Below are 20,408 nucleotides of genomic sequence, written 5' to 3'. Positions count from 1 at the left end.
ATATTTATATATATGCAAAAGAAATCTCTAGACTGGTTTTAAGTAAGCATAATTTAAGTCACAAGTAGCCTCTTGTATTAAAATTTCTATGTGGAAATATTAAAAGTCTTTGAAAGTAACAGATTGGTTAGGATTAGGAAAGAACCCTATTCCCTTGAATATAACACGCTCATTAGAAACAAAATCTGTGTCAAGATTATAATTATAACATATTTCACATTTTGTCAATTTGAGAACCAAATTATTTCCACATTTACACAATTCAGAACAATCCACAGGGCACTGCATCACCTGTGGGTCAGAAAGACTTTGGGAGCAGTGAGGCACAACCCAGTTCCCCGTGCTTATCAGGGTCTTTAGCTCTACCTTCAGGAAGCCACCTACCTTGCATGTCAAAGACCGGGTGCAGGGCTTCTTGGTGTCAAGATCAATGACACCACAGTGGATGTCAGGATCAAACTCTCTTTCTGTCAAAAGCACACAGACATTACAATGGGCTTGCCGAACACTCTTGTATTTTTTTTTTTAATTTCAGAATATTCGGGGGCTACAAACGTTTAGGTTACATATATTGCCTCTGCACCACTCAAGTCGGAGCTACAAGCATGCCCATTTCTCTAAGTATTTTGTAAATAAGAAAATAGGGGAAATTTCAAGATAGTTAGACAAATTATAGCTCAAATAAAACCCACCAAACTATCAATAAATACAAAATATATAATGTGTGAGCACTGCAAGAAAGCACACTACAAGAGTAGGGTGACTATGGCCATCAGATGGCAGGGAGGATATTGTTTAAGTCAGCATTACCTCATCGCTATGTGCAGAAACACACCACTAGAAAGCTATTTTTATATTACACACACACACACACACACACACACACACGCACACGCACATGCACACTGACGCTCTTTAAAACCAAGAGTGAGGAAGACAAGCATACTACCTGAGAAACTTCCTCCTAAAGCTGAAGTTGACTAGTTTTACAAAGAGGACTTACAGGTAGCAGTTGATTTGTTCCCCATGAATGCCCATCGAATACACAAAGAAACATTATTAAGAAAGAAAATGTGAAGTTACCTGACAATCTCTTATTTAAAAATTTCCTGTTATTGGAATTGTCTTCAGATTTCTTTTCCAGAGTGGGCGGTGCAGGAAGCCCTTTGCCATTCAGAATCTGTCCAGGTGAAGGCAAGGTTGGCTTTGGTATTGAGGGGCAGTTAAGGCCAGGCTTGACTGAGGAACTCACAGTAGCAGGACAGGTTGGCCCCACGGCAGATTTCAGTAGTGTGCCATCCATCTTGGGATGAATCTTTTCCACTTTCACAGAGGGTGTCATGCTGTGATAGGAAGAGGTGAGAACACCAGTGTCTGAGCACCCCAGGGGCCCCAGGTAAACGGTGAGCCAGAGGGATAAGGGCAGAGCCTGGGTCTGCCCAAGCACTGCACAGGGCCAACCTTTTAGAAGGCAACTTATGAATTATGTTAGGACTATCCAGGAAAACCAGTAAGGTTCACACTATCAAGTCGATAAGCCCTTCTGGTCAGGCAAAACCCTCAGTGGACCATCGAATTTACCTGACCTTTTATCATTTTTAGAAACTTTCACACGTGAGCCTATGGGAGACTTGGATCTGGTACCAGATGCGATTTCTATAAGAAGCAGAACATGAAAAGGTTTAAAAGGACCAAAGACTATTTGCAGAACCCTTAGAGAATATCTTTTGAGAAATGCCATTTTTAAGAAAGAATTCATCAAAACACAGTAAACTTCTCAGTGAGCAAATACTTCCAAGAAATGTTGCTAAAAACTTGTGAGAACTCAAATATGCCTAACGTTATCTCCAAGAGGCGGCTCTCTGCTTCTGTCAATGAGGGAGACCAGTCTTTAGTTAATATATGTTGTATCACCAAAGTGGCAATTCTCCAGTCCCTGAAAAAAGTTTCTATGATAGAAGCTTGGAATATAAGCACCTGGTACACAGTTGATGAGTGCTGAATATCTGTGCCACTAACAAAGAACTGATTTCTCTTAGAATCTTACTAACACTATCATTTTGCTTGGTAAAACTGAAGACGTAGGTAGGAAGCTAACAGTTGGCTTGGCCCCCTCTAAAGCCCTAGCTTCAAATAATAAAGCCTTAGATAGACAAGGTTTTATTACATAAACTTTCTTCTGTAGAGTCAGTGCTCTAACAACTGTTAAGCCGCACTGGCATTTTCTTTGGCTTTCAGATAGCACCTGGAATGAAAGCTAACTAAGCTTGCTGTAACTCCGCTTTTGACAGAAGAGCAAGGGCTGGGGGCTTAGCAGCCAGAGCAAATAACCCCAAACAGATGTACCTGGAATAGCCAGTCAGCAGTGGAGATACTGCAAGACATCATGACCTCTCCCAGATGGCAAGGTCCTTGAGCGGTATCAGGTGCTGGACCCTGCCCTGAGATTAACTAGGTTATCAGATCTTGGGACCGAGATGTGTGGCATACCCTCCAAGGGGAGGTAAGCCCAGGAAAAGCCACCCACCAGCTGGCTGAGAGATGCCATGAGGAGGCAAGATATGTGTATAATCTGGGAGTGCACGGCCACTCCCTCACGTGACCTCAAGGAGCCTGCCAACCTACACAGCCACTGTGGCAGTTTGCCAGAGACTTGCCTGGCAGGTGTGAACTTCCTCAGCCTTCCCTCATCACTGCTGAGACATGAGGCTGCTGAGACCGAAGGCTCAGGGGAGGAGGCACTGCTTCCCTATTTGCTTTGCAGGCCCCAGAAAATCCTAGAGCAGCATCTGGGAATCTCTTCACCTTTTTATCACTATATTATCAACAGCGACAGCAGTAAGAGTGCCAACATCCTTTGTTAACTGTCTCCTATGAGACGGACACTACCACAGGTGCTTACATATATTAATTAAATTCCCAATAACCCTGCACAGTGGCTATTTTTACAACCTGACAGAAATGGTGCTTTGCCCAAAGCCCCACAGCTGGGAAGTGACAGAAGTGGGATTTGAATCCAGGCCTAGTTGCCTTGAGGCTTTCTTGGACAAAGATCCTCAACCTCATTAAGCTTCCTTCTCCTCATCTGGAAAACGAGGATAACAACATTATCTATCCCTCAGGGTTTTTGTGATAATTAAATGAGTACACATATACAGCCTAGTTTCAGGCACATAACAGGCACATAATAAAGGATCACTAAATAAATATCATTAAACTTATTATTATTGCCATTACTACTCTGAAAAGTTTCCTAAGATATGATAAGGGGAAAAAGGAACCAACAACATATATTTGAATTCTCCCCAAAGTGGGCTCTCTTTCACAGTATTCACAGACATTGTCAGATGCCAGCGGTATACACAGTTCCATTTCTAGCAGGTGAGCTTTAAAAACCTTTTTGGCCATACTCACATTCTACTATGGGGGACTCTACTCTGCTGAATGGGATGCATTGGCCTGGTGTTCCCCCTGAGTGGCGGTTTCTCTTTGGGCGATTTCAACAACTTGGAACTTGATGAGGACGTGCTAAGGACACCCCCACTGGAAGAGCGGCTGCTTCCACTTGCACTGCCTCCTTTGCTTTTGGACAGAGAAGGGAAGAAGGAAAATACTGAAGTGGGAGGAACGGCCAAAGAAGGCTTGCTGGATGAGCTATGTCTTCTTTCTGGAAACAAAAAAGAAAATAGAAAAAAAGAGACCATGTTTCAGGCAAATCTCAAATGGAACTCTGCAAGAGTTCGCTGAAATCAACACATTTAGGTTAAAACATATATCATTAAGTGAAAATATGTTAAACTCAGCCCCTTTCAGACACAGCTTACCTAGGTCTCAAAGACTTACTTAGGATTATAGGAAATGGTCCTTTTGTTTCCAAAGTATCTCAGCATAAAAAGGTTTATCACATATACCCATTAGGAAATGAAACCACCATCCTGAACACGAGACTACTGCCTTTTGGGTTTTGCATGCTAGAAATGAACCTCATTGGCTCCAACTTGCATTCAGAGAGGAAAATTATTCATTCATCTGCTGAGCTCTGCTAAATTCACACTGCATGGAATTCTCTGTTTCTCTCATGGCACCTTTCTGATTTTCAAAATTGCAAAATCTTAAGAAACAAGTTGTACCTTCTTTGTTTTTCCGTCACTACCCACCAGCATATGACACCAAATAAGATTGTTTCTAGAGTTATTTTATCTTTCCCCAAGAATCTGTGCTGAAATTTTCCAGTGAATCATTTCACCTCCCCCCCCTTTTTAATAATCTCACTTGACTACAGATGGCATAGCTCTGGTTCACACCACTAAGATGCCAAAGGCGCAAGACAAAAATACCACAAATAGCTACGTCTGTTTTTTAAACCAGGAAGTAATTCATGGTTAAGTACAGACTACAAAGGTTTAGCTGAAAATAAACCTATCCACTGGAGAATCAGGTTTTCTCAGTCAGGCAATCCATACTAATATAAATCAAGAGCTGTTGAAGAATGTTACCATTGGAAACAAGTAAATTATTTGGTAACTTTATCCACTTGAGTACCTTAGTGGCTGCCTTCAATTAAACTTGTAATTTAAAATTTACACATTTGCTTTAACTCTAAGTTTTAAAATGTACGTGATCCAACATTGACATCACAATATGGGAGCCATGTGAGTATTTAAAACATTAAGCATATTAGAATCAATGACTACAAGCATCACTTAAATGGTATATTTCCAAAGGTCTTCTTACAGTAGTCCTGAGCCTCTCAGTGCAGCTGTGGTGACTTATTCCTGGAAGGACATTACTTCAGTGATGCTTTATGAGGCATTTAAAAGCCTATTTTACACCAGGAAAACATTATTATGCTATTGACAGACAAAATTCAAATTTCCCAACTCAACTACACAAAGGCTACAATCAAGTTAGGAAGGTTAAATGGATAGTAATTTATAAGTGCTTCTTGCCTCCTCCCCTCCCTTTACCCCCAGTATGAAAGCTGTATGTAAGGAAGGGAAAACTAAAGTAACTTCAGTTCAATAATTTTCCAAATTTGGCATCTGAGGAGTTTTTTTTTTTAATTTCGTTTTTATCTCTTCTGTGATCCCAAAACACTCCGAACATACTTCCAAATGTCAGCATTTGTCAGCCAGAATTGTAAACAGTTTACGTTTTGTCACCTGCCTCAGAGTTCCCATGAGCCATGTCTCAGTCATCTTCCTTTGTAAGGCATGGCACAGAGTAGATCTTTAATTAACACTTGCATGACTGGTATAGTTTTTCTTGTGAAAAGGAGTGATTTTCAAAAGGCCCTACACCAGTGGTTGACAACCTCGGCTGCATGCTGGAATTACCTAAGGAGCTTTAAAAAACACTTATGCATAGGTCCCTCCTTCAGAGATTATGATTTAATTGGTTTGGTGTGCGACCTGGGCATCCAGACTTCCACAAACTTCCCTGTGTGATTCTACTGTGCAGCAAGGCTGAGAGACTGTCCTAGACTAGGCTAATGCCTCAAGAACTATTAACCACAGCTGAGTAAGTTAACGTCTACATGGTGCCTGAGCACACTGCTTGGTACATGAAACATGACACCATACACAAGTGTTTGGCAAATAAAGTTCACTGATATTATTTAACCTAAACTAGTGTTTTTCAAACTTCTATCAACAGCAAACTATTTTTACTGTTCTTACCAAAGTCACATAAAATACTTTTTTTACTGAACATTTTAATTTAAATTATCAACTCTATCATTTTGTCCTCCTCCTAGTCTAATATTGAGCAGTCTCTCATGGGGGCATCATTGGTATTTTGGACAGGACAATTCTTCAGCAGGACTTCAGGACGGTTAGTCTTCCTGGCTCCCTACCACTTAATCATGCAGGGCTCCTCTGCCAGAGATAACCGGAAATCACTGCCCAGTCCACTTCCAGATGGGCCCCAGGGTGAAGCAGGGTACCACCATCCTCAGGTGTCTCAGAGCAAATGGGATGTATTTTCTCTGAAGATCAAATGATAAAATTCCTGATGTAATTAAATACTGCCACTTCTGCTATAAAGCTTGTTTTGAGAATGCAAATCTATTCCAAAGCCACTGATACACTAAGGAACAATTTGAGCATAAAGCGATTTGTTATTTGCTTTTGGTGATTTTTGTTTATAAAAAGCACGAGGTGAATGCAGAAAACTACACCTTCCTGAGCTGAGCCATGTGGGCATACACAAAACACACACCCCTCGAACATCCACTATCCACCTCAGTTCACCATGGGTTATGAACCATACCCATCCACATCTGGTGCTTACAACTTTCCATCCAATTTCAGATAAGCTCCTTCCACCACTTCATAGTAACTCACAAGCTGCAGCCCTTCCCACTCCACTACAATAAGCAAACGCCAGGTCTTTTCAAGATAAGCTGCCATGTTTATTCTAGTATTTATGTAATTTTAAACTATTTAACATATGTAAGACTGTGCTACTGTTTTCATTAGATTTCTATCTTCTTCTGTGTGTGTCACTGATGAAGTTTTTGAGTGTTGTGCTGTAACCCCATTTTCCCAATAAGCCTCATGTGGTTTTTATTGCGCAATTTTGCATAATGCAGTAATTTTTTAGGAATGCATGTTGTGTTATAGTAGAACTGACTAACTTTAAGCTTGTCCTTTCAATTTTCTATTCCCATTATGGTCCACCCTCCCTGTTTTCTTTAGTTAACATCATCTTTTCTTGTCTATTAACTCTTACTATGGGATTCAGCACTAGAAAATCAAGATTTAAAACTTGCTACCATTGAAAGTATGCTGATGTATTAATATTGCAAAAACATTCTATTTTCTACTTCAACAATAAAAGCTATTTTAAAACTAAGAATGGCAATCTATCATGAATATCTTTCGTTCACTAAAACTTGAAACAGATTGTGTGTGTGTATGCACGTGCATGTGTAAGTAACTGAGATCCTGGCTGAAAAGTGCCAGCTCAAATTCTTGTCATGCTACTGAATTAAGTTGTTCCTTTACTTCATAAACTGGTAACTTATTCTGTGACAAGGACAGCATCTGGCTTTCCCTTCACAAGAAAGCAAGGGAGAAAAACCAAATTTAATTATAGTCGAGTTGGACTCTCCTCTTCCTTTCACTGTGGGTCTTTATTTTTCATAAGATTTTAAACTGGGCTTCCAGGTTTAAAAAAAGTGTTCCTGGATCAAAAGAGAAATGGGCAAATTATGGCTAGGGTTAGGGACCCTATATTAAATGGACAAAGTGGTGGCCAGATGCTAAGCATAACTGCAATGTGGTCTGCTGAGGAGTCCAAGTTGAGTTTTCAAAGCACTCCTCTCTCCAGGATCTGGCACCAGCCCAGAGAAAGCACACTCTGTCCCTGAATGAGGAGCGCATTGTGCATGGCTCCAGCAAGGGAGAGACAGGGTGCAGATCGACAGACAGCCAAGTACAGATATAGGCACAGAGCAGGGACAAAGACAGACAAACATGCCTGAGTGTGTGTGTATGTCTACGTGTGTGTGTGGGGATGATGGGACAGACAGACAGATATGGTACAGGGGGATGAAGGAGAGACAGAGAGGGAGCTTCATAGGCCTCTCTTCCCCCTTGTGGCTCCAACATGTGACATGGCTGAAGGCAAGGGCAGGATATGGGGGGGTGGGGGTGGGAGAGAGGACAGCTCTCTATAGGTCTTCCAAAATGGACACAACCAACACTACTGTGCTTATAATTTTCAATTCATGCTGAGATTCAAAAAATATAAACATTGACACCTAGGTAGAAACCAAAAAAAAGTTCAGACCAAATAATTAGATATTTTTAAATCATAAATAAATATTCCTTTGAAAACCAAAAATAATTTATAATGTACCAAGTGTCAAAGTTAGGGCACAAACCTAAAAAGCAGTCAAAACAAATTGTAACTTCAAATGCTATCATTCATAATTGAAAAAAATCTAAAGGGATATATGTCAAGCTTTTTAAAAAACAGTTATCCCTGGTATTGTGGGTCTATTGTTTTTCTATAATAGTTTATTTGATTATCAAATATTAATACGTACTTTTAAAAAAGGGAAATTTGATTTGGTGCTCTGGTCTCAATTTCACACATGCCAAAAAAAAGCAAGGCACACTATCATTCATGAGCATAGTATCAATTTGTCCCATTCTCAACAGGCATCATGCAAGAGTGGCTAACGACTAAGAAACCCCCACAAAACAACTTTTACTCAGGGCTCTTTTCTTATATCTAATTAAACATTTTACTAATCTTTTATAATCCAAACAACTGACCAATGAGGAGTCTCACCTTTAACAACATCATCATCCACAGCTGCTACTGTTTATTGTGCAGAAACCATGTGCCAGGCACCATGCTATGGGTTTTAAGAGGATTATCTCATTCTGTCCTGGCCATCTTTCTAACAAAGTAGACAATATTATTATCCCCACTTTCTAGATGATGAAGTAAAGGCTTTAAAGGACTCAAGTCAGTTACCCAACGTCACACAACTAGTTAAGAGGCAGGCTGACTTCAGCACCCAAGTGAAAGCACACAGCAACTTGCCGGCTCTTAAATGGCACCGCTACTATAGCAAGCTGTAATACATGATCCAAAGGCAGACAGAAGGCAGGGGTAAAGGTGAGGGCTGGGACATAAATCTGTAAGACACCCACCTTCCAAGAGCTCAGCAAGAGGAGGCTAACTGTTAGCATAAAAGTCTATATAGACTGAACATACAAGGTTGTTGATGATACAGTTTTTGTGAATTCAGGATGGGATCCAGAATCTGTTTGAGGGAACACCAAATTGTTTTAAATTTCATCTTTCCATTTTGCTCTCCTAAAGATCAGTTATGGGTGTGTCAGCCAGCATAGAATTATTATTATTATTGTTATTTTTTTTTTGCTCAGGAGTCCTTAAACTATCCAAGATGCTTTGAAGAATGAATTGTGGTAGAAAGGACCAATCAGGGCTGTCTTTCTGGCTTGGCTGAAAGGAATCAACTTACACAGTTCCCAGATGAACATGTTCTACAAAGGACCATCAGGAAGAGCAGCAAATACCTGTTCCATAGTATTAGGTTTGACCCCACCAACCAATACAATTATGCATGCTTCTAGTCACTCTCGGTTATTTACGGTTACCTTCCCAGCAGAGACTCAGGGCTCTAGGCCACAGTCATTTTCCTTTTCTTTTTTTAAGACAGAGTCTCGCTCTGTTGCCCGGGCTAGAGTGCCATGGCATCAGCCTAGCTCACAGCAACCTCAGATTCCTGGGCTCAAGTGATCCTGTAGGCCACAGTCTTGATACGTACCGGCTGAGTAAGTAATGAGCCTGAATAGAATCCAAAGTCAAATGAAAATACTTTATAGATGGCCTGAAAAGGGCAAGAACTTTGGAGTCAGAGTTATGTGGGTTCATATCCTTGCTCTGCCAGTTACTAGCTGGGTGACCCTGGGCAACCAGCCCACTCCATCCTCCTTGACAGCGTCTTCATCTGCCAAGTCTGCTTTGCAGAGCTGTTGGGGATTAAATGATAAGGAGTTGCAAAGCCTGCAGCCCAGGGCCTACTACAGACCAGGTACTGGGAACTCAACAGTGACAGGTGCCCCCTGTTAGTTCAGCTGATGCCTGCTACAGACTCATTTCTTTAGACAGAAAAGTATTTATAACACCTCCTGATTACTAAAGCAGGTAGAAAGTAGTTAAGAACAAATCAAAGCATCTCTAAGTTATGTTCTACAGCATGGTAAGGACTTAGTTTATATATTTTTAGATGCCATTCCAGGAAGATACTAAGCTCCTCTCAGATAGGAACTCAACTTTTAGAGTTCATTTAAAAATGAACAAATTAATACCAAACAGAAAGAATGTTCATTCAAGCTAAAATTATTTCATAAATAAAAGGCTGGCTCATTTTCCTGATGGAACTCAGGAGACACTTGGGAAGAACTGCAGGTGGAAAGGAATAAAGTAAAGATGAAGTCTCAAATTCAGTTTATGGATCCAAGGGTGGAAATTTTGGGCAGATTATCAAAGTAATAATTCCTAAAACCCATAAATTTTTCTTTAAACGAAACTCGCACTTTCAGATAGATTCAGTCAGGTAAGGTTAAACAGAGTGCATACTCTGCACAAAAAGGCCGTATAAGAAATACCAATGCACACTTCAAAGAATACATGATTTCCTGAGGTCTCTGGCAGCCTCATTCCACACCCCACAATCACGATCCTATTTAAAGCAAGGATTTTTAATAATCAAGCTTACACATGGCTATAAACATAAAACACAGGTAAAGATGCACAGAGTCTTTGGCCAGGCATAGCAAGTAACAAGGCTTATATCAAAAACTCAGTTTAGAAACTCTGGGTCATTCATTAAGCTGTGCCTTTATGGAATTAATTAAATATTTTTATGTTTAGGTTGAAAAATAACTGCAGTGTGTTATTATACAGTTCCCAGTTAGCCCACACTGTTGTACGTCACTTTCAAGTCACCAGACAGAACTCAGGAGGTGTCAATTGGCATCATCTGTTTTTCATAAGGATTATGACCCCTAAGAAACATCCAAGAGCAGGACCTGAGGCAGACTATAAATCAAGACTCCAGTTCTTTTTTTTAAATCTCAGGACTTCTTTCTTACACATCTACTTCGCTCCACACCAGTAGTTTCCCTAAACTTTTATCATTCACAACTGAATCATATTTTGAATCCTTCACCAAACCTGTACGATATATGGACTACTATTTACTTACCATATTTTTAAAAATTCAGTGACTGACTAGGAGCTATCTAATTTAGAATCATCCTAAGCAACAGTATCTGTGAAAGAATGACTTTGGGTTTGACATTGGAGCTATACATGAATTTTTCCTAATAATTATTCAAAAATACTTGGCACTCCACTTAAAATCATACCACGGGCTACACACGGACATTAGGCATTTAACATTTTCTCACTATGTTTATTGTTGTCAACTTTTTCCTGTAAATTTTCTTTTCTTTTTTAAAACACTCACACATGACTTATCAGCAAACATGGTCCTACTCTATCCACTCTCAGTTGTCACAGGGTCTTTTTAATTCTGAGTTTGCTTTTTCTTTGATCCAATTTGTTTAGATTCCCCAGGCACTTGGTGAAACTACTCCAGAGAGAGCTGGGTGTAGTCTAATTGCTGAAAAGGAAGCAAATTGGTAGGACTGTCCCTGGAACATTCAAATCTCAAGTTGGCAAATCCAGAGCTGACCTCTGACATGCAGTTCCTCAAAGGACAATTAGCCAAAATTGGAGGTGGGCGGCTGCCTCAAAGCTTAGGTGGGTTACAAACGGCACTGGAAAACACTGAGAAAGAAAAAGCACAAAGCACTCGCATCATTTCCACTAGAGAGATTTAACTGAAAAGGATGATTTCAAACTAGCTGCCCTAACAAATTAGTCTCCAACCGCTACCTCTGCCAAATGCATTTCTCCTCCCCCTAATGTGAAGGTGCTTTTAAATTAAAACATAAGGGGAATGTGCAGAAAAGAGAGTCATTTACAGTACTTGGGCCACTTGAAACAACTTTTCACCAAAGGTCTATAATCAAATTATCAAGCTCTTTAAGTCAGTGCTTTACGACAGAAATAAAGGGCCCACTAAAGTATTCGGGTCTCTTGGCATTTCCATGTCTCTGGGCAGGGCGTGCACTGCAGCATACCCATTCACACTGGCTGCATGAAAGAGAACAGATCACAAAGGGCAGATTACAAGGGAGAACTCCACTGTTGTGGGGGAAGGGGCAGGCGTGAATGGATTGTAAATAATGTTGCTAAGAAAAGAGCAGAAATATGGCAACCTCAAATAATCCTCTTGCCAGGAATTCTTCCTAAGAGGACTGTTCTTTCTGAACTTTGCTTTCAAGTATGCGAGAAATATGAAAAACTTATTGACTATCTGGGGAATATTCCTTCCCTGCCTGCTTAACTTTGTAGTTCTTGGCAAACATTTGTAAAACGGCTTCTAAAAAAAATTCCAAATGCCTTACTGAAAGAGATGGAATGATAGAGAAAAAGAGGGGTTACTGAATGTTGTAACAGTTGATCACCTCAGCTGTGAATATAACATCTCTTCTTCATAAGACTGTCCTAAGACAACGTCTCTTAAGAAAAGTTGAATGGTCTCAGTGATCAGTTTATTTCCTGAAGGGTGTCCTTCCTATGCTCCTGCAACCCTGTTCAAGGTGCAAACTTTTTTTTTTTTTTTTTGAGACAGAGTCTCACTTTTTTGTCCGGGCTAGAGTGAGTGCCGTGGCATCAGCCTAGCTCACAGCAACCTCACACTCCTGGGCTCAAGCAATCCTCCTGCCTCAGCCTCCCGAGTAGCTGGGACTACAGGCATGCGCCACCATGCCCGGCTAGTTTTTTCTATATATTTTTAGTTGTCCTATTAATTTCTTTCTATTTTTAGTAGAGATGGGGTCTCGCTCTTGCTCAGGCTGGTTTAGAACTCCTGAGCTCAAACAATCCGCCCGCCTCGGCCTCCCAGAGTGCTAGGATTACAGGCGTGAGCCACCGCGCCCGGCCGCAAGGTGCAAACTTTTAACTTGAGGGTTATCATCCTCTCAAACACACACATATTCATATTCATATTCATATTCTCTCTCTCTCTCTCTCTCTCTCTCTCCCTCGGAAAGTACCTTTTGGGGAAAAAGACTGCTACTACTTTCAGCAAAATATAGCCACCAAACTGCTTATGCCACTTCTGTGATCTTCGTGTCACTATTTCTGACTGCAGATATCATGCAATGAATGATATGCTGGTGGACACTTCTACTTTGGTAATAGCCATAAGGACTTCTCTCTGCCATCCCCAGGAAGCAGTGATACCCAAATGATGCAGACAGAGTACAGCATCAATCACCCTGTCTGAAACAAATATGATCTCACAATCTGAGTGATACACAACATTTTGTAAAATTTCACTCCCCAGTGTTCCTCTCATGCCATCATCCACTTGAAGTGTTTCTATTCCTCAGGTACCAACACAGCAGAAGAAAAAAAAATGTGCCAAAACCAAAAATCCACCGGTCTATAGTTACTTTAGATTTAATCCTCTATCTGTTGAGGGAAAAAAAAAACACTCTACAATTTCAGCAATTTACCATTACAAGTTTAGCCTGCCAATATGTTATATCATGTGTAATTCAAGCATCAAACATACTCAGTCCTTCAAGCCATCTCTGTAGCCACATTTTGGGTCTGGGTCACAGTTTCTCCCAAATGAAAGATACAGGGCCATCATCGAAATGCAAAAAAAGAATTGCAAAAACAAAATTATGTCTTTACCACTGCAATCCAATTTTTACATATACATATAGGGAGAGAGAGAATAAAAGGAACCTGCTAAAAGTCAAATTAGAGGAATTGCCTTGTTTTTATTTGGTTGTTTTTGTTTATTTTTAAAAATTGGAATGTCTGTGTAGGAATCCCAAGAGGGAGCATCGCGTTCCCAGGCCGGGAAAGAACAGCAGCTCCAAGGTACATCTGCTGAAAGGTGCTGCGCTGACACTGTCAGTCACAATCCTTACTGCCATTTTCCACTAGCTTTGTATCCTTCTTTCAGTTTATTCTGGGTGCAGGAGGGGAGAAGACCCAAAGACCGGAACATGAGAATAACAAAAATCTCATGCTCAGAACACAGCCTAAAAGCCTCCTTCATTGCACATTCTGTTAATAAGGAATGGGTGATTAATTACTTAAGAATGCCAATGTTTTCAGTGAGTTTGCAACACGTGTTTATTTTTCTGAGTAGAGAAACAGTATCTGCTCCACCTGCAGGCCAGAGCTGTCAACTAATAAAACACCAGAAGTGATATGCAAAAACGAAACCAGAAACAGCAAAACTAAAACTGCCTGACAGGAGTTTTTAGAAAAATCAATTATAGGGAATCAGCAGCAATTTGATTAAAGGTTTAAGATCTATTTGTATTTAAAGTCCTATAACCAGGGAGCTAAATTTCGACCTCAATTAAAACCATCTGGTCAAGTTCTTTATTGCAGAAGGCATGAAATTTGAATCCAGTGAAAACTAAAGAACTCAATTGTCACCTCACTTTCCTGCATGAAGACAGAGGGCATGAGATAGGTAAAGTAACCCTGAGAACAGCCTCCCCACCTACCCAAGGAGAATCAGCTTAGCTCTGCTGGCTACCTTAATAACACAACTGAAAAAAATCGTCTTTTCTGGCAGTCAGTCCATAATTAAATTTTTATACACTCAATTTAAGTTGCTGAATGACTTCCTAGGGTTACTGTTTGTATTTTGAAGTTGTTCTTCCTCTTGACTCAGTGTTCTGTTTGAAACTTTGCTATGGATTTGAAGTATCTGACAAAAGAGCTTTCAAACACATTCTACAGGAAACACTGCTAACTGCCTGTCATGAAACCTCACTTACCACAAGTAAGATAAAAAATAAACAGTTAAAGCGTCTTACAATGTCCCTCCATTTTTAGAGAGCGACGTAACCAATGCTCTCCTTGTTTTGAGATACGAGAACGGTTTGGTGCAAAGCTCAGCACTTTGTTGGAGTTAATAGCAAACTCGACTCCTGTCTGCATTTGAACTTTGGCCAGATCACTCAAATGACATTTCAGAATGGCTCCTGTGGACAGCTTGCTGCAGCTAATCCCTCCTGCTGCGATTACCCACTCTGATCCTCTAGGTCTGCAGAGCTCCCTCCCTCCACCACTTGAGCGGCATAGCCCTCCTGCACTGCTGGAAGGGCAGGACAAACGTCAGGAGGAAAGAGGCCTGCACTAACTCTTCCCAACTCTGCTTGGTTCTATGTAATGTTAGCAAAGACCTAACCCACCTTATGCAGGCTCATCCAGAACTGGGCCCTGAGCCAAGGCCAGCCTCTGAAAACTGCGTCGGAAAACTTACCCAGTCGAGCTTTCAGCCCTTGCACAGAGGAAGGGCTGCTCTGGAGAGGCGTCTTGTTACCTTCCATTCACAGAATTTGGTTGTGCTTCATTGCACACTTGCTACTGCAGGCTTGCATCATGATTTGGGTCTGCCCACCAACTCCAAATATGCTCCATGTTTGGGCTTATGTAACATTTGCTACTACTGTAAAAAGCACTTGAATTACAAAGGTCCTGGCAGATCAACAGAAAACAGGGGGTGGAGTCTAATTTCATCTAATATGGTCATACAAGGCGTCCTGGCCGGTGTAAATTAATCCTTCTATTTGAAAGGCAACTTGCCAAGACTGGGGAAGACGCAATTTATAAATTTAACCTGCTAAAATGTGTATTACTCATACTCTGATTTTTCTGAATACCTTTCAACTGACATTGCTATTGACAGGTATATTAGAAAATTCACATGATTCATTAGAAAACCTACATTTTAAGTATCAGAGCCTAGAAGTCTTAAAGTTAAACATTTCAATAAATATTAGCTACCTTTTTCCACATTTGATTTGCCCTATACTATCTAGCCTTACTAAACTTTAAAAATAGTGTTTTTTTTTTGTTATACCTAAGCATGCTTTTCCTTCCTAAATATAGTAACAAAAATCTTAACCCATTTTCTGTGCATATTTATAAAATATGTATAATTTCATATCCACCTGATTGTCCAGAGTTTGGTGTTCAATCACTTAAGGATTGACTAAAACTGGGGGACCTCTTATATTTTTAATCCAAACATTTCTCAAGTGAGTGGCTTCTTGTAAACAGTGTCTTCCTGGTCTGTCTCAGCCCTATTACACTCCCTCTCTGGTCAATGGACAAATCTTACTGTTAAACAAAGAAAAAATTGCCAGCTGATCTAAGTTTTATGATAATAATAGCAAAGATACACGATAGTTCAGAATGGACTCTTAAATGTCAAAAGGAGAAAGAAAGAAGATTCCTCTACAGAATCCTATCACCTCCCCCCCACTGTATATTTGAGAAAAGTTATGAATTACATGTGTGAAAATGATTTGGCCTGCAAGGGGAGAGGAACAGTTCTAAGGCATGGAAACAGCTTCTATCAGACAAGACACAAATTCTAAATTGTCCCTAAAACAAGAGAATTGTAGCTATACTGCTCTACTTTCACAGCAAGCAGTCAGATTCCAACCATGTTGACAATGTTAAGGTCTAGGGGCTTGAAACCCTTTTTTCCCCCCAGATTTCTTACAGCCATATTCATACAATCCAAAACTATCATAGCCTTTAAAAGACACTAAAAGAACATAAAGGAAGAGCCATCAGTAGGACATAGAAGCACAGGATAAGGATACTTCTCCCAAATCTTTTCAGAAGATCCTTAGCAGAAATAAGGATTTTAGGTTAATTCACTGAAGCTTTTCTTAAGCTAGAAAAAAAAAAAAAATTCTATGGCTGTAAAAACTGACTGCAACAGGTCTTGGTATTATTCACTGCACCTCACCTGCCCTCCCTGATGGGCAACTGAGGAGTTTCCTTGATAGTAGAATAGAATAGCAGAACAGAACTGGGTTAAGAGGACCTTTCTCACGCTAAGCCTCAGTTCTGTATCACTGCACCTGTCGGACGGGACACCAGAGTCCTTGCTGACCTCCTAGCACAAATGCTTGCTGTTCTAATGTTCCCTTTTGCATATGGTGATAGTATTAGTGGGGAGAAAATCATTATGAGAACCGGCCAATCAATGACAGTTCTGGGAACGAAGTCTTTCTGTAGCCCTGATGAAAATTTAGCAAATGTTCTTAAATGCTAGAAACACATGCCTACACTTAAAAGTTCATACAGAAAAAAGAAAAAATTTGAACTTTTTAAGACTTAACATCAGAAAAGGGAAAAATGGTAGTATAAGCCAAGAAGGTATAATTTTGTATACTAAGAACATACACAAATACACAAAAAATGGGACTAAAGCTCACAGTTATAAACAGTCACATATGCCTCTGTTAATGCCCTGAATAAAATGTTTAAGCAGATACTGTTTTTGTTCTGCTTGGAAAGCACTATTTTCTTCAAACCATTTCCCAATATTCTATCCAAATAAAGTTTATTTTGATATTCAATCTCCCAATGAAGGCTTGTGTTTAAGTGTCTAGGTCGAGGGCCATAGTCATATTTCTTTTATCCTAGGAAAAAAGCTATAAGACTACAGACAAAAAAAACAAAAAACAAAAAACACTACAGACTAAAATATCATTTTAATAGAATAAGATCTGTCCCTTACAGACCAAAAATTATATGCATCAGCTGTAGTCTGCATGGTGTGCACATGTCAATTTTATTCTGGTACACTAAGGGAGTTCTTTACTGACAAAAATTCTTCTGTGAATGAGCCCATTTGAAGTACATAAGCAAGCCAGCAGCAGCTAGCAGGGGCAGCAAGGGTTTGGGTTCAGGGGGCAGCCAGCCTGCATTCTGAGCACTTCTAGTTGTGTAGCCTTGGGCAAAAGACTTCTGTCCTCACCTGGGAGCTGAAACAGCCTCCTCCCACAGGGTTAGGGGTACAGAGCAATCAAGATAACACATGTAATACAATGCCCAACACTTCTTAAATGTCCAATGTTAGCTATTATGATTACAGCCATGGAGAAACTGGATGGACAACATAATTTGAAGGGAAAGAAGAGTCAAACAGTAAGACAGAGAGTGACAGAGGTTTCTGTTACAGAAATTAGTCAAGTCCCAGAAAAATCTTAGGATTTCCTAAACTGAATCCCTGAGAAGCCAGCAAAGGTGTCATTCAGTATTCTGTAGGGCAACGAACTAGCTGCTGGAAGCGGTGGTAGCCAGTTCTCCATTTTACAGGAATACAAGTCTCCACTAACTCCACTTCACTGTCTCAGCAGGCTGGGCGAGTTATAATTGGCCTTAATTGGCACTTAGAGGAGCTTTAACATTCCTTACCTGCTGCCAAGGAGCACTTAAAAGGGGAAAAAAGTATTTTCAAACTTGGAAGTACCAAGCAATTCGTTCAGCTGTGGGCCTGGAACCCTGCTATCCAGAATCAGATTAGCTTCACCAAGAAATGTTGCTATGTTATTATCCAGTGCTCATTAGGTACTCATGCTAGATTAGGAGAGGTGGGAGATGAAGTTTAAAAGGGGGTAATTCACCTTGGGGCTAAAACCATGCAGCAGCCTTTCTCTAGCTGGCATCATCTGATCTTTTGGTGGATCAGGACTCAGCCACACTTCGTGTGTGTAAGGCAGGCAAATAAAATACATCTCCATGGCCTGATTTACACAGGCTTTGTGTTAAGCAAGGTCTGCCCTCAGCCCAGTTATTACTTAGTACACAAAATTAGTACTGCTAAAAGGCAACCAATTATACAAAATGTAAGGAGGATAGTGAGATGAGAAATAAAATTGGTGACAGTTTTTCCTTGGCCCTGCATCACACCCAAAATTGTTATCCCTTTTGAAGCTACACATTTAGCAGAGAGGAATCCCAACCTAAGAGACCTAAATTTCTTCCCTAAATTTCATATAGAATGAATAGAAATTTCCCTCAGATGCCAGGGATATTGCCTATAGCTGTTTAAATGAATATTTTTAAAAATCACCACTCATTTTGAAAGATCTCTTTGCCTCATATTATTAAATATTATCCAGACTTAGAACAACACTGGTAGTAACATTTTGCAACACTGGTAGTAACACTTGTGCTTGTTTGAGAAATTTATTTCAAATTAAAATTAGTCATATTTGTGTGTAAGTAAGGAACTGTAAGAGGCTTTAGAAAAATAACAGAAACTTAGAAAAATAAATACAACAGCTACTCCTGACGGAGATACTCTCATACATGGCTGGTAGATATATAAAGTACTGCAGCCTTTTTGGAAAGTAATCTAGCAGCAGCTATTAACACTGCAAATAAATACGTTTCTGACCCAAGAATCCCTACCTGAGACTCCATCCCATAGAAACCACACCACCAGTAGTTAAAGATATATAAGCAGAATGGTTAATGCTGTTTTGTTCAGGGGCAAAAAGCAAGAAACAAAATGAATGTCCACAGAGGGCATGTCTGAGGCAGGTACGGCACAGCCACACCTTAGAGCAGTATGCAACCATTAAACAGAGGGGGTTAGTGTTATCTAGGGATGTGGATGGATTTCCATGAGGTATTGTTAAGCAGAAAACAAGAAGAATTGTGTATAATGGGATCCATTTTTTGTAAAACTATTACCAAAAGTCCCTACTAATGAAATACATGATTCTGTCTGTTATGTTATGAGCATGAGAAAAATATAGAAGGATGCATACTAAATTATACATGAAGAATGTGTACTATGGTTTACAGGATAGAGAGGACTATGATAGCTGGAGAAGGCAGAGAAGCAGAAATGAGCCAATGAAATAAGAAAATGCAGGCTACACTAAAATTAGTATGTTTGAGGATTATACATTTGTGTATTTATGTAAAAATATACGATGGGTGTATATATTTACATACTGTTTTATATATATAATTATGTATTTGTATATTATTATAATATATGGATATGCCAATCAAAAAATCTATAAAGAGGCGGGGCGCGGTGGCTCACGCCTGTAATCCTAGCACTCTGGGAGGCCGAGGCAGGTGAATCGTTTGAGCTCAGGAGTTCGAGACCAGCCTGAGCAAGAGCGAGACCCCGTCTCTACTAAAAATAGAAAGAAATTAATCGGACAACTAAAAATAGATAGAAAAAATTAGCCGGGCATGGTGGTGCGTGCCTGTGGTCTCAGCTACTTGGGAGGCTGAGGCAGTAGGATTGCTTGAGCCCAGGAGTTTGAGGTTGCTGTGAGCTAGGCTGACGCCACGGCACTCACCCCAGGCAAGAGAGTGAGACTCTGTCTCAAAAAAAAAAAAAAATCTATAAAGAAACAGGTTAACAATTTTTTTGTTGTTGTAAAAATGCACTGTGAAGGGAGAAGAAAATTTTCAGCACCGTGCAATTCTGGTATTACATCAAACAAGTATACTCTGACTATATCACTCCTTTCATTTGGGTAGCTAAGCAGACCGAGGGTCCAGCAGCATGAAGGAGCACAGTTAAGAATCACACAGAAAAAGGCCTATTAGCCACTTTGGCAAAACAACATCTTAACCTTCTAAAGCTCACTACAAATCTTCAGTATTAAGAGTTCTAACAATCTTCTTTAAGATATCAAACATAAAAGGAAATAAAACAAATTTCATTCCAAAGGTTTTTTTTTTTTGACCTGAAAAGATACAAATCAAAAACTCTACCTTGTGTGATTCGGGGCTTACTGCTTGTATTTTAACTTATTTTAAATTGAAATAATTACCTTCTGATTTTTTTTGTTTTTTAATTTTTAAACACACAAGATGAAAAGGTATAACATTAGTTAGCTATTATGATTACAGCCATGGAGAAACTGGATGGACAACATAATCTGAAGGGAAAGAAGAGTCAAACAGTAAGACAG

The 20,408-nt window shown here is 39.9% G+C and overlaps 1 protein-coding gene across 3 annotated transcripts in view; it reads right to left on the bottom strand.

Moving 5' to 3' along the window:
- Positions 1-20,408, bottom strand: part of ATXN7 (ataxin 7) — a 133,172-nt gene that overhangs the window by 21,478 nt on the left and 91,286 nt on the right. For 2 of the 3 annotated variants that reach the window (XM_012637738.1, XM_012637731.1), the window contains 3 exons: positions 3,415-3,667; positions 1,084-1,343; positions 385-467 (listed from right to left, as the gene is read on the bottom strand). In XM_012637738.1, coding sequence (XP_012493192.1) covers positions 385-467; positions 1,084-1,343; positions 3,415-3,667 — 596 coding nt within the window. Of the gene's footprint in view, positions 1-384; positions 468-1,083; positions 1,344-3,414; positions 3,668-14,920; positions 15,156-20,408 lie in introns of those variants that run through there. The other variant, XM_012637746.1, reaches the window with a different exon arrangement.

Source organism: Propithecus coquereli, unplaced genomic scaffold, assembly GCF_000956105.1.
Source record: "Propithecus coquereli isolate 6110/MARCELLA unplaced genomic scaffold, Pcoq_1.0 Scaffold1, whole genome shotgun sequence".
Lineage (NCBI taxonomy): Eukaryota > Metazoa > Chordata > Mammalia > Primates > Indriidae > Propithecus > Propithecus coquereli.
This window is presented reverse-complemented; position numbering and strand designations above follow the sequence as displayed.